At 34.9% G+C, this 14979-nt stretch overlaps 1 protein-coding gene across 1 annotated transcript in view; it reads right to left on the bottom strand.

Moving 5' to 3' along the window:
* The window catches only part of Ubr1 (ubiquitin protein ligase E3 component n-recognin 1), a 178747-nt gene that overhangs the window by 107153 nt on the left and 56615 nt on the right, over nucleotides 1-14979 (bottom strand). The window contains 3 exon segments of the mRNA XM_047538461.1: nucleotides 3238-3376; nucleotides 6005-6135; nucleotides 14763-14873. Coding sequence (XP_047394417.1) covers nucleotides 3238-3376; nucleotides 6005-6135; nucleotides 14763-14873 — 381 coding nt within the window.

Genomic DNA, 14979 nt, shown 5'->3' with positions numbered 1-14979 from the left:
CCAATCTTTGTTTATTTTGTAAACAAGAATGTGTATTACAAAATAAATTAATTAAAAGAAAGTAGTCTGAAAATACATGGAGACAGATTTTGACCAAATGTAGAAATAAGTTCTATGAATAAGTTGTTCAACAGAACCAAACTCTCTAAGTATTCAAGCAGAAATTAGAGGACCATTGGACAGGGATACTATATTCTCAATATAGGCATAGGCAATTTCAATTGTTTCCAACTTTTTTCTGACTTATATGTTAATACTCACTACATCAGTAAACAAATTCCTACATGGACAAAAACAAAAGTCTCCATTTTTTTCCCTTAAGAAGGGAATTGAAAGAGATTTGTTAAGGCTTTGTTGTTATAACTACTTTCACAACCTTTCTGAATAAGACAGAGTATAAATATATATTTTGTATATCCATATACAAAATCCAAGTAGACTTTACCTTGTTCAACCAGTAGTTCAAAATCATCGGCCTGACCAATCTTTACAGTTCCTTCTATACATAAGCTATAACCACAGTGTATCAATACTAATATGGGCACTAAGACCTGGCATAACCTAATATCATTGTGCAGGACTAGAAAATGTTTGTTAAATGAACCACTTCAGTTTTTTTCTTCTTTTCTTATATCTATGCTTCTCTACCCACCTCTTCTCTATCCACCCACCTTTTCTCAGCTGCCTTTTCTCCTGCTGTTCTCTTGCTTCCTAAATCTTCTCCTTTCTCGTCTTCTTTCAAGACTGCCTGACCTATCTCTTTTGCTCAATCTTCTTAACTGTAAATAAAGATACATTTCACCATTCCTCCTCATACCTATTCATATTCTTAGACTCTTCACTTCCTTAAAATAAATCTGACTTCAGAATCAACCAACCATAGAGTATAAAAAAATTTTTGATCTGGAAATATAGTTGACCTGAGGCCAATTAACCATCAACATGGAATTATTATATCCCATAGACTATGCCTAACATACGAGAGCATCCAAAATGTAGGAGAAAACTCAGCTCATGTCTATACACAGACAATACCAGTGAACAACTGGTTTCTTTTTTTTTTAACTTTATTTTATTTAGTTTTATATATGGTGCTGAGGATCAAATCCAGCACATCATGCATGCTAGGCAAGCGCTCCACCACTGAGCGACAATCCCAGTCCACAAATGATTTCTTTAGCCTTTGAGCAAATAAAGAATTATTTATACAGGGGAGAAATGCTGAAGATATACACTAGTTGAAATATGGTCTTTGCACAGGCAGTCATGAAAATCACCTCAGAACTAGTTAGAAATGAAATACTGCCTACCCCACATCAAATCTACTAAATTAGAATCTACATTTTAAGAAAATCCCAATAGGTTTCACATAAAAATTAAACATTTTTTTATTTGTTTGTTTGTTTTGGCACCACAGGTTGAAACCAGGGGAACTTCAACCACTGAGCCACATCTCCAGCTCCTCTGCTCCCCATCACTTTTTTTTGAGACAGGGTCTCACTAAGTTGCTTAGGGCCTTGATAAGAGGCTGGCTTTGAACTTGTGATCCTCCTGCCTCAGCCTCTCAGGTCAGTAGGATTACTGGTGTGTGCTGCCACACTTGGGCTGAAAATTAAAATTTTAAGGGCCACATTCTTTTTTTTGCAGGGAGCAGGTACTGGGGATTGAACTCAGGGGCACTCAACCACTGAGCCACATCCCCAGACCTATGTTGCATTTTATTTAGAGACAGGGTTTCAGTGAGTTGCTTAGTGCCTCGCTTTTGCTGAGGTTGGCTTTGAACTCTCGATCCTTCTTCCTCAGCCTCACGAGTCACTGGGATTACAGGTAAGTGCTACCATGCCTAGCTTAAGGACAACATTCTAACCAGAATTCTTATGTACTGGGAATGGGTTATATATGTGCCAAGATATTGATCTTCTTAATCCTTAAGGTACTGTGCACAGGTTTATGAAACAGAGATGATAGTACCTATCTTAAAAGTTGTTCTCAAAACCAGATGAGATCTTAAAGTACACCATGTCTGAAATATGTCAATGCTTGGCAAATATTAGCCAATGTTATTAACTGTTCATACCTTTTTCTTTTACTCCTATTTATCTTTTCTTTGATAATATGCAATCAAATAAGACATACATAAGAAACACAGAGAAGGGAAGTTAACCACCTATTCTGTCTATATTAAGCCATCTTTGTACAATAAGTATATTAGAAAAATGGAAGCCAGGCACGGGGATGCACAACTGTAATTCCAGCTACTGGGGAGTAAGGAGGATTTCAACCTTGGGCAACTTAGCAAGATCCCATCTCAAAATAAAAAATATGAAAGACTGGGTTTGTAGCTCAGTGCAGAGAGCCTGTTCAATCCCAGTATTATATACACACACACACAATAAATAACTAATGGAAATTTTGTTTGGCGGATGCAAATTTAGTGGTAGAATGCTTGCTTAGCATGCATGAGGTCCTGTGTTCAAACCTTAGCACTGAAAGAAAATTGGAAAGTTTTGAGTTACTAATATTTTCTTCCTTCACTAGATTCTATTCCTCCTAAGGGCAGGGATTAAATTAATCTTAATTTCAAATACCTCTGTCCCCTAAAAACCCATTTTCTTTTGGATGGATGTTAAATAAAAGCTAAGCTACAGAATTAACATTATTCTAAAAATAATACAAATAAATCATGTTGAAAATCTCAGAAATGATCAACATTTCTTAATTCATGCATACATTCATTCATTCAATAAATAAGTACTACAGGAACAGATTAACCTTAAATTGACATTTTAACCTGTAATTGTCAAACATTCAGTAAGTTTCTAATTATTAAGAATAAAAGAGGGCTGGGTGAGGTGGCACTCGCCTGTAATCCCAGTGGCTCAAGAGTTCAAAGCCAGCCTCAGCAGTGGTGAGACTCTAAGCAACTAAGTGAGATCCTGTCTCTAAATAAAATACAAAAAGTAAGGCTGGGGATGTGGCTCAGTAGGTGAGTACCCCTGAATTTAATCCCCAGTACCAAAAAAGAATAAAAGAGGGAAAAGTTACAGATAGCGATCCAAAACTATGAAACATAAACACACAAAATCAAACTTCTAGCCAATTTACACAAGACGTAAGGAATAAAGAGAATGGTTATACTTAACACAATACTGAGGCACTTGGCAAGGGTTCCATCAACACCTGACTCCCAGGAAACTAATGTAAGATAGTAGCACAATTCAAATGGTGACTACAAACCTCTTTGTCTATGGCAGTGGTGTGCAACTGGGCCTCTGCGAGTTCACAGTCAAGAGCTCTTTGTAGACTGTATATGACGTGGTCATATGAATGGTGTTCATCATTAAAAAGGACACAATAATATCTTTCATTTTTCTCCCTTTTAATTAAAAAGATATACATTTAGAAACTGCAACAGGTAAAAGAAAAACAAAAATAGTCAAAAATAATATATGACATCTATATAAAGCACCATATAGATTGAGTTGCTTTTTTTTTTTTTTTTTTTTTTTTTTCTTTGTGCAGTGCTGGGGATCAAACCCAGGGCCTTGTGCTTGCAAGGCAGGCACTCTACCCACTGAGCTATCTCCCCAGCCCTAGATTGATACCTGTGGGAAAATAGTACTGTAACAGTGATACAGGAAATGATTTTTTGTGGGAAGGAGGGCAGTGGGCACTTTACCACTGAGTTACATCCCTAGCCCTTTTTATTTTATTTTGAAACAGGGTCTCACAAAGTTGTCCAGACCAGACTCAAACTTGTCATTCTCCTGCCTCAGCCTTCTATGTCACTGGGATTACAAGTATGCATCACTGTGCCCAGCAGTAAATGATCTTAAGTGGAATAGTGCAATGGAATTTTTTTAAAATACTAGTCAAGCATGTGGCACATGCCTATAATCCCAGTTACTTGGGAGACTAAGGTGGAAGGAAGACCTGAATCTTTGAGTTTGGCACCAACCTGGGAAACCTACTAAGGCCCAATCTCAAAGCAAATTAATAAAAGTATTACCTTTTCCATGTTTTTCCTCCAATTTTTCTTACTACTAGAAATCTCGTTTAAGTGCCACTATGTCTTAAATACCACTCTGTGTTTATCTCCTATTCTGATAAAGGGAGATACATTTTCAAGCTTGGATTTAGAAACTTCAAGCAGGCAACAATACATGATCAAATGTTATTAACATTTAATTTTTACTTAATTTTATCATATTAATTTTTGTGTATCACTTTTATTTAAGTAACACTGGTATTATAATACATTTAAAGTGGTTTTTTTGTAAAGCTGTATAAAGTGCCAGCACTCACATTTTGGCTGTAATACCTCAAGCACGTCATGTACTCTCTTAATCTTGTTGAAATGACAGTGCCTTTTCCATCTAAGAAAAGGATAATATCTATATTCAAAAGTCACATGAGGATATCATAAAAAATATAAAAATAGCCAGGGAGAGTGGCACATGTGTAGGTTCCCAGCAACTCGGAAGGCTGAGACAGAAGAATCTCAAGTTTGAGCCTAGCCTGGGCAACTGAGTGAGGCCCTGAAAACTTAGCAAAACTGTCGCAGAATAAAAAAGTACAAAGGGCTGGGAATATAGCCAGTGGCAAAGTGCCCACGAGTTCAATCCCCAGTACCAAAAAAAAAAAAAAAAAAAAAAATCTGTGTTGCTATTTTGAAAATCTAAAGATGTCAACTCTAGTAAATGGATAAAGAAAAAATGTTATAAAGACTGAGGATTTACTCAATCACAGAGTATGTGCTTAGCATGTGTGAGGCCCTGAGTTCAATTCTCAGCTGCTATGGGCTACAAGTTATCGATTTTAAAGAATTTATAATATGCTTTTATAATATACTCAATTGATCCTTATAACTCTTAAAAAGCAGACTGTCTCAGCCCTCATATATAGTTTAGGAAACAGAGACTCAGATGAGTTAAGACTTTAAGACTTATGGATAGTCACAGTATCAATAAGCAGTGACATATATCAATAAGCAGAACTAGAACTCAGATCTGTGAATCCAGGGACCAGTGCTACCTATTACAAAATGACATTCAAGCAACTCGTCTATTTTGGTAGGCAGATGGCTTAAATTATGTTTACTGACTCAAAATTTCTTAAAAGGCTTAAGTGACTTTATCACTTGTTTGAAATTAAACTATCTGTAGACACAATTTCTCAACATCTTTATTTCCCCAAGAAGGTAGGATCAAGAAGAGTCAAAACAATACATTTAATGGTGCTGTGAAGTAAAACTCTTAATTCTCTCCCTTCTAAACAAAATAAACAAATTGTCCCAGTAAATTCAAAGAACAGTTTATTTTGATTTGTGCTATGGTTTTGTGAAATTCTGAATATTACACAGGTGGAAAAACTCCCACAAGGCTCAATCATGTCTTCTTTTTTTTTTTTCATCTGTAAGTTAAGAGCAACTCTTACTGTCACCAAAGACTTATGGCTGTTAGAAATTATTGAGGTTTAACTAAAAAATAGGCAATTTCCTACAACTGCAAAAATTCTATTATACCATTACCAAAGCATGGGTGGAAAGGGTATTTCCTCATCCCCACCATAAAACTTTTCTTGATTAGAAAAAGAGTTAAAAGATTTGGGCTAATGAGAGACATACTGTTCCAATGTTCCTATTTGTTCACAAACCTTCTGGGAAACCTAAGTGTTGGTCCAGGCCAGAATCAAACAGGGGAATTTACTTACTGGGATCCATGACTGGTAGGTTCTTACAACTCAGAACAAAATCATCGAAGTACTGGTTTATCCTATAAATGCAAAGCCCCTAATAGGCTCCTCTTTAGGTTTAACTTCTGTATAGCATCTACCAAAGCATCTCAGGTAAAGAGACATTTTGAAAATATTTCCAAGAGATAGTCTCTACATATTTTACATAATGATATTAAGAAGCAAATAACCACAAAAGTAGCTATTCAATACTTATTTGCACTATAAACAATCATCACTAAAACCTGTCCCTTTTAACAATTTTCCCCACCTTATCTGCAATTCAGGAGGCAGTTCCTTTTCCTCTTCCCATATAGTCATTTCTACAATGTATTTTATCACCGAAGGGAATATTTTCCTGGCTTGAACAATTACCTCTTCACTCAATGGACAACGTAAATTCTGTAAGAAAGTAAAGAAAAACATACTAACCAGACTGTATACAAATAAACAGAGAGGATGATAATGTTATTTATTTAAAATAATCACTTCTATGAGTTCATTAATACATCTTCGAGGAATGACAGCCTAAGAGCGTTGCTCAAGATGAGTTCAAGAAAGTTGCTATCAGTTTAGTTTACCTTCTTGTGGCCCAGTTGGTGTTACAGATCACAGTAGGGGCCAAGGTAGAACCACGGAGTCAATTTATTAATATTCTCCCTTATAAATATTCTTCTCTGCCTGAGAAGCTTTATTAGGAAAATATCGTGTAACAACTGGTTGTATCTTATAAGAACTGTACTCAATTTATTTCAACAGACTTGCACAGTCACTTCATAAAAAGGCAAATCAAGTATTAAAGACATTTTAAGATAAGGAACTGAGGGCTGGAGTCATGGCTCAGTGTAGAGCACTTGCCTAGCACATGTGAGGCTTTGGGTTTGATCCTTAGCACCACATAAAAATAAATTAAAAAAAAACAAAGTTGTTGTGTCCAGCTACAACTAAAACAAAATATATATTAAAAAAAAAAAAAAAAAAGATAAGGAACTGGGCTGAAGATGTTGTGCTAGAGCATTTGCCTAATATAAGCAAGGCCCTGTGTGTGATCCCTAGCACTGGAAAAAAAAAAAAGAAGGTAAGTAACCCAGTCAGCTACTTTATGAATGTGTTCATATGAAGTATCATAACCACAGGAAGTCATATCACAGAAACAAAGTAGAAAGTTGATTGGCAAGGTCTGGGAGGAGGGGGAGTTAGAGTGTAGTGTGTACAGAGTTTCGGTATTGAAAGATGACAGAGTTTTTGCGATCTATTGCACAATAATGTAAATATAATTAAAACTACTGAACTGTACCCTTAAGAATGGTTAAGATGGCAAATTTAATGTGATTTTTAAAATTTAAAAAAAAGATAAGGAATCCATCTAAGGTCAAAGAGCCTGCAAATAACAGAAGGAAAATTAAAACTTGGGTCTTTTAAATTCTACAACAATGCTATGTTCATTACAGAACATTAATAAAAGGATGTTCAATCAGCTACAAAGTGCATTTGAATGCTCTATGTCATAAGCCATTATAGAATGCAAATCAAAACCACAAAGAGCTACCACTTCACCCCTAGTTGGATGGCTATAATCAAAAAGGCAGAAAATATAAGTGTTAGCCATGCTGTGGCAAACTGGAACTCTTATATACTACTGGTAGACATAAAAAAAGCCTGAAGCCACTTTGGAAGATAATCTGGCAGTTTCTCAAAATGTTAACTATAGTTTATCATGACATAGAAATTCTACTTTTAGTATATAACTAAAAGAAATGAAAATATATGTTCACACATCTATATACAAATATTCATAGCAGCATCATTCATAATAGCCTAAAAGTGGAAACAACCCAAAGGTCCATCAAGTTATGAATGGATAAATAAAATGTGGTGAGTATCTACACAATAGAAAACCTGGCCATAAAAGGAAATGAAATACATACCACAACATGAAAGAATCTTGAAAACATTATGCTAAGTAAAAGAAACCAACTACAAATGACCACATATTTCATGACTGTATTTTTATAAAATGTCCACAAGAGGCAAATCTATAGAATCAGAAAGTAAATTAGTGTTTGTCTAAGGATGGAGAGTAGGGAGAAATGGAGAATGACGTTCCAATGGGTATAGCATTTCTTCTTGGGTGATGAAAATGTTCTACAATTATGGTGAGGGTTACAAAACTGTGAATATACTAAAAACATAACTGAATTATATTCTTTAAATTAATGGATTTTTATATGTATGCAATTTACATCTCAACAAACTGGAATAAACAGAAAAAATATGTACATCAGTTCTTTCAGACAAAAATTAAGTACATAAAAATGAAACAAAGCAAAATAAAAATGATAAAACTAATTCAGTGTAAGACTTTTAATAATAAATTTTAATCAAATTCCTATTAACTATATTAATATATTGTATTTTACTCTATCATCACCAAACCACTAACCTACTCTTTTACTCTTTAATACCCTCTCCTGGACAGATCATCTTCTCTCCAGATATTTTGTTCAGAAGCCTTTTTTGGAGCGAGAGAAAAAATGACAAAGGTACTAGGATTATTACTGGTCCATGACATTCCTGTTTCTTTTTTCCACTCAGCATTTCCTCAAATTCTTCATAAAAGTAGTCTAAGGTGAACAGTTAAAAGATCATTATTTTCATATAGTATCAGAAGCTGAGTTCTCTGGAAGAGGTCTGGTGAATATGTAAGAAATTTTCAAGAAAAGCATCTATACCTTAAAAAACGGTCAATTAGAGGGAACAAAAGTACTATAACTTAAATGAAAGTAACAAAAAACCCAAAATAAACAAATTAATAAGCAGAAATGCACTGTAGGACTACAGGAAAACTGCTTTTACATATCTGAGAAAGGAGCCTCTCTTCAAAAGATATTGCCAAATGCTGGGTGATTGGTTATTAGTATCAGCCAGGTCTGGTTACACTAGGTAAATTCCCATTTTGTTTGGCACAACACCAGGCATTTGGCAGCTTATGGATTCCACATTCACCAAAGCAGAGAGAAAGCAAAATGTTAAATACACTGGATTGTTTGTGTTGCCTGAGTTGATCAGTTATGTGCTACCAATAAAGTAGGTATCTTTCTCACACCTCCAGACCATGAATCAGTTCCAGTATACATCTATGACCATCTGAACCTAATTATAAATCCAAAGAAATCCAAGATTGGGTTAGTTTAGGAATGACTTCAGTGTTTTGTGGTCTTATGATTCAGGAAAACCCCAAAGTGGGATGCTAGTTTTATAAAAACTCAACAAGCCAAACTTAACTCCTAAGAACTCCTTAGTTACTCTAAGTCCAAAAGCAGTCTTCCTGAAAGCCCAATTAATGAATCAAGAGGATATGAGTCATGCTACAGGACTGGAGATATAGCTTAGTGGTAGAACACTTGACTAGGATGCTTGAGGCCCTGAATCCAACACAAACATACACACATACAATCACAGTGCACACATTCCAGTATGCTTTAAAAAGTATCAAAAGAAATTAAAATAATAAGAATTAAAAGGGCTCTTTACACAAAACAAAGAGAATGTACTGAAAGGGTTAAGACTGGTTAGAATATTTCAAGTAACAGACATCTAAAGATGTTAACCAAGTACTAGGCACTTGATAAATACTGGTCAAATGAAGAAATTATCATTTGGGACATGTAAATGAGTTTAAAAATAAAAAAAGGAGGCAATCACAAAACAATGATAAATTTTTTTGGGGGGGGTGGGGGGGTACTGGGGATTGAACTCAAGGGCACTTGGCCACTGAGCCACATCCCCAGTCCTATTTTGTATTTTATTTAGAGACAGGGTCTCACAGAGTTGCTTAGCACCACTTTTGCCAAAGTTGGCTTTTAACTCCTGATCCTCCTGCCTCAGCTTCCCAAATTGCTGGGATTACAGGTGTGTGCCACCATGCCTGGCTTATCTGCCTTCTTTTTTTTTTTTTAATTTTTTAGTTGTAGATGGACACAATATCTTTATTTATTTTTTATGTGGTGCTGAAGATCAAACCCAGTGCCTCACGCATGCTAAACGAGCACTCTACCACTGGAGCCATATGCGCAGTACCTTATCTGCCTTTTTGGTTATTGTCATCTTAGTGGTTGTAAAGAGGCAGTACACAGGGGTTTTGATTTTTATTTCCCTAATGGTTAATGTTGTTGGGCATTTTCCATGTGCTTATTAGCTGCTTATATACCTTCTTTGGGAAAATGTCTATTCAGACCTTTAGTTCAGTTTTAAAACTAGATTGTGTTTTTATAAAGTTTTAGGAGTTCTTCATAAGTTCTACATATAAATATCCTAGTAGTTATATGATCTACAAATATATTTCTCCAATTCTGTGGCTGGTTGCCTTTTCACTTTGTTGATAGTGCTTTTTGGAGCAAAACAGTTTTATACTTTTTTTATGCACATATTATTTATACAGAATGGTGGATTTCATTGTGGCATACACACACACACAATTTGATTAATTTCATTCCCCCATAGCTCCCAACTCTCTCCTCCATTCTCCCAGATGCACTCCCTTTCTTAATGGTCTCTCTTCTACTTCCATGAAACGTGTGAGAAAACATTACTTTTCTCTTTGAATCTGAATCATTTCACTCAAAAATTATGGTCTCAGTATCTCCTGAACGACATGATTTCATTCTTCTTTATGGCTGAATAAGACTCTTCTATGCATATATAAATCACATTTTCCTTACCCATTCATCTTTTGTTGAACACCTAGGCTATTTTCATATCTTGGCTAATGTGAACTGTGCTGAGATAAACATGGATATGAATATATCTCTAAAGAATGCTTATTTTAATGTTTTTGGATAAACACCAAGGAGTGGCATAACTGATAAGTTTTAAATATTGATGAAATCTAATTTATTTATTTATTTTTCTTTTTCTTTACCAGTGCTGGAAATCAAACCCAGAGTCTTACATATTCTAAGGAAACATTTTACCACTGAGCTACACTGCTCAATGTAGCCCTTATTTTCTTCTTTTTTAAAAATATATTTTTAGTTGTAGATAGACAATACCTTTGTTTATTTATTAATTTTTTTGTGGTGCTGAGGATTCAACCCAGTGCCTCACACATGACAGGTAAGCACTCTGCCACTGAGCTACAATCCCAGCCCCCTAATTTTCTTCTTTTCACTGGCTTTTGGTGCCATATCTATAAATCTACTGCCAAGCCTTAGGTAATGAAGATTTATCCCTGTTTTTTTTTCCTAAGAGTTTTATAGTTTTAGTTCCTGCACTTAAGTCTTTGAAACACTAAATTCTTTTTTTTTTTTTTTTGGTACTGGGGATTGAACTCAGGGGCACTTGGCCACTGAGCCACATCCCCAGCCCTATTTTGTATTTTGTTTAGAGACAGGGTCTCACTGAGTTGCTTAGGGTCTCACTTTTGCTGAGGCTGGCTTTCAACTCTAGATCCTCCTGCTTCAGTCTCCAGAGCCACTGGGATTACAGGCATGTGACACCAGGCCCAGCTCTGAGTTAATTCTTAAATATCAAAAATTACATACACATGTGACTGGAGAGGTTTAACTTCATTCTCTTGCATATGGATGTCCAGTTGTCCCAGCATTGGTGAAAAGTCTATTCTTTTCCCCATTGAATGGTCTTCAAACCCTTACTGAAAATTAGTTGTCCACAGATGTGTGGGTTTATTTTTGGACTCTCAATTCTACTCCACTGACCAAGGGCTATCATTATGCCAGTACCACACCATCTTGATTACTGTTGCTTCATGGTAAGTTCTAAAATAGGGAAACATGAGCCCCTTCAATTCTTTTCTTTTTTCAAGGCTGCTTTAGCTATTCTGAGTCCCTTGCAATTAAATATGGATTTTAGAGTCAGTTTATTCATTCCTATCAAAAAAAAAAAAATGTTTTTTGTGTTTTTAAATTCCCAGGTGGAATTGTAATAGGAATTACACTGACTCTATAAGTCAGCTGGGAGAGTATTGGCATCTTAACTATGTTGTTTTCCAAGACAAAAAGAAGGGATTTTTTTTCCCATTATTTGGATCCTCATTCATTTGTTTTGACAAATGTTTTAAAATTACTGGGTACATGTATGATTACACAAATGGTATGAATCTACATCGTGTAGAACCAAATGAAAAGATATACCCCATTTGTGTACAATGACTCAAAATGCAGTCTGTAAAAAATTAAAAAATAAATATATTTTTAAAAAATTACTGAGTACAAGTTCTGTACACCTTGTTAATCTATTCCTAAATATTTTATACTCTTTTAAACTATAATAAATGGAATTCATCTTAATTTCATCTCTGAACTGTAACTGTTCATTATTAATATAGAGCAATACAAGAAATTTTTTATAGAATTATCCTGTATCCTGCAACCTTGTTGAACTTGTTTATTAGTGCTAATAATTTTTTTAAATTCCTCAGGATTTTCAAAATACATAAAATAATGTTATCTGCAAATAAAATTAGTTTTACTTCTTCCTTCCTTTCCAATCTGGATGCCTTTACTACATCTTCTTACCTAAATGCACTGGTAGACTATCCAGTTACAATATTGAACAAATGTGGGAAGAATTGACATCTTTGTCTTATTCCTGTTCATAAGGGCAAAACATCCAGTGTTTTGCCATTGACTATATTAGCTGTAAATTTTTCATAGACGTACCTTATCAGGCTGTGGGAGAACCCTTATATTCTTAGTTTTGTTGAATATTTTTATCATGAAAGGGTGTTGGGTTTCAGCAAATGCTTTTTCTCATCTACTAAAATTATCGTGTAGTTTTGTTTTTTTTACTACTTACTTGATGTATTACATCGATTGATTTTTACATGTTAAAACTATATAAAAGTTGGACATCCTTAAGATGAAGTCTGTATTTCAGATTGTTGGTTCAGGGATGTTCAATGAGTAAAGTCGATGCAAATATTCAAAAAATCTCCAAAATATAAATTGCTCTGGTTCCAAGCATTTTGAATAAAATTCTCAACCAATATTTTATTTTGCATCACATGAGAAGGCTTATGATACCATATCATTCCTGTAGGTCATAACATTAACACTGATGCCTGGTTTGAGATAACAGTAGTATACTACCATTGAAAAGTTTCATTTTCCCCTCTTAACCATCAGCAAATAGTCTATGCCTAGTAAATAATGTGGAACCATGTTATTATTATTCCTCATCAACCTGAGTCTTAATGATTTTAGCATCCATCAATGATCCTTGTCTCAAACCAGTTAGCAAAATGCTGATTTTCCTAATCCCATCACCCCTTCTTAGCCTACATTCTTCTAGAAACAAGAGCTTTTCCTAATGAACTATGGATACCTGGTTACCATGAAATACAATTCCTACAGAAAAGGTAGAATAAATGTTTATTTCATTCGCTTCAAATACTTCACTTTTCATAGTAAGAAACTGATAAAAATAGTTATTGCCATGGTGCAAACCAGGTTTTATTTAATTCTCATTTAAGTTTCTTTAGAATATCTACATATTCCGTGTTTATTACAGTAGATATTTATTGATTTTTTTTTTTTTCTTTGCGGTACTGGGGATCGAACTCAGGGCCTTGTGCTTGCAAGACAAGCACTCTACCAGCTGAGCTATCTCCCTAGTCCTATTACTATGTTTTGATGATCCAATCATCCAACTAAGATCAATGGGAATCTTTTCAAGCTGGGTCCTTGGTTCTTTGGACACAAATCTACCCACACAAGTTTACATGACCCAAATCTGAAATCAGGTATTATAACAATAAGTCTTATTTATTTTAGTGGGAAATGGTACAAAAGAGATTAACATCTGAAGTCAGACATATTGCCACACGACTAATCCCAGATATTCAGGAGGCTGAGCCAGGAAGACAGCACGTTTGAGGTCGGTACTGGGAACTCAAAAAGACCCAGTCTCAAAAATAAAACTTAAAAGCGCTGGGAGTATAGCTTATTGGTGGAGTGCTTGCCTAGCATGCACGAGGTTCTGCTGGAATTCCTAGTACCACGATGGAGGGGAAAAAAAAAAGAAAGAGAAATCAACATCTGGGTCCTAAAAGTATTCACTGCCATAGGGGTATCTAGAACTCCAAGAGCACAAAAGCTACTACTTGATATTTTTAAAGGGTTTATCTGCAAAACTATTCGAACATGGCATTTTGGGGGAAGTACTTTCTTGTGACAATTTTCTGAAATTTTTCAATAGTTACTGACCAAGTTTTCTCTTTGCCTTTGAATACATTAAGGCACTTTATACTGCCTCATAAAACAATTCATTCTCAAATGGATTAGCACAGGGTCATTCTAAAAATCTTTATAATCATTTAAATTCTTCTGTATCTATGATTCTATGGTTATTTCCCTCATCACATTTCTAAGTGTCTACACTCATCTTGTTTTTTCTTGACTAAGATGCATCTATTTAACCTATTTGATTTTTTCCTTTCAGAAAAGCAGTTACTGCCAGGCATAGTGGTACACACCTTAATCCCAGTGGCTTGGGAGGCTGAGGCAAGAGGATCGCTAGTTCAAAGCCAGCCTCAGCAACCTAGCGAGGTCCTAGTAATTTAGCAAAACCCTGTCTCAAAATAATATATAAAAAGGGCTGGAGAGGTAGCTCAGTGGTAAAGTGCCCTTGGGTTTAATCCCCAGTATCAAAAAGAGAAGAAAAGCAGTAATTGAATTTAGATCAATTCTTCTGTTTTAATTGTATTACACTCTATTCTTATCTATTAATAATTATGTCCTTTTGTTATTTTAGGCTTATACATTATTTACTCTTACAGGGTTAATTAAGTATTCTAAATTTAATTTTTCACTGTTAACCCATTCCTACTTTAAGAAAAATTATCAAGTCCTCAAATTCGAGTGGAAAAAAACCTCTTTATAATTAAAAATAACAGCAACAATACTGGACTTCTAAATGGATTTCAGTTTAACCCTATACAGCACATTTATTCTTATCTAATTTCAACACGTTTAAAATTGTTAGCAATTTTTTTTAAATGATAGTCTTACCTCTTTGGTAGTACCTGCTCTTCCAGGTTCATGATTTATACAAAAAGGGCCAGTTTTCCATGCCTCAGTGTCTCCACAGTCACAAAACCCTCCTCCAGTAGAGGTATGCATCTGACAAAGGAAATGAGTTTATTTTGATATCAAAATATATCACAAAGCAAGAAAGAACAATAAAGATGACTCGAATAATAAATTCTTACAAATATTTCAACCTTAA

The sequence above is a fragment of the Sciurus carolinensis genome, chromosome 2 (genome assembly GCF_902686445.1).
Source record: "Sciurus carolinensis chromosome 2, mSciCar1.2, whole genome shotgun sequence".
NCBI lineage: Eukaryota > Metazoa > Chordata > Mammalia > Rodentia > Sciuridae > Sciurus > Sciurus carolinensis.
The sequence above is the reverse complement of the archived record's forward strand: the minus strand, read 5'-3'. Positions and strand labels throughout refer to the sequence as shown.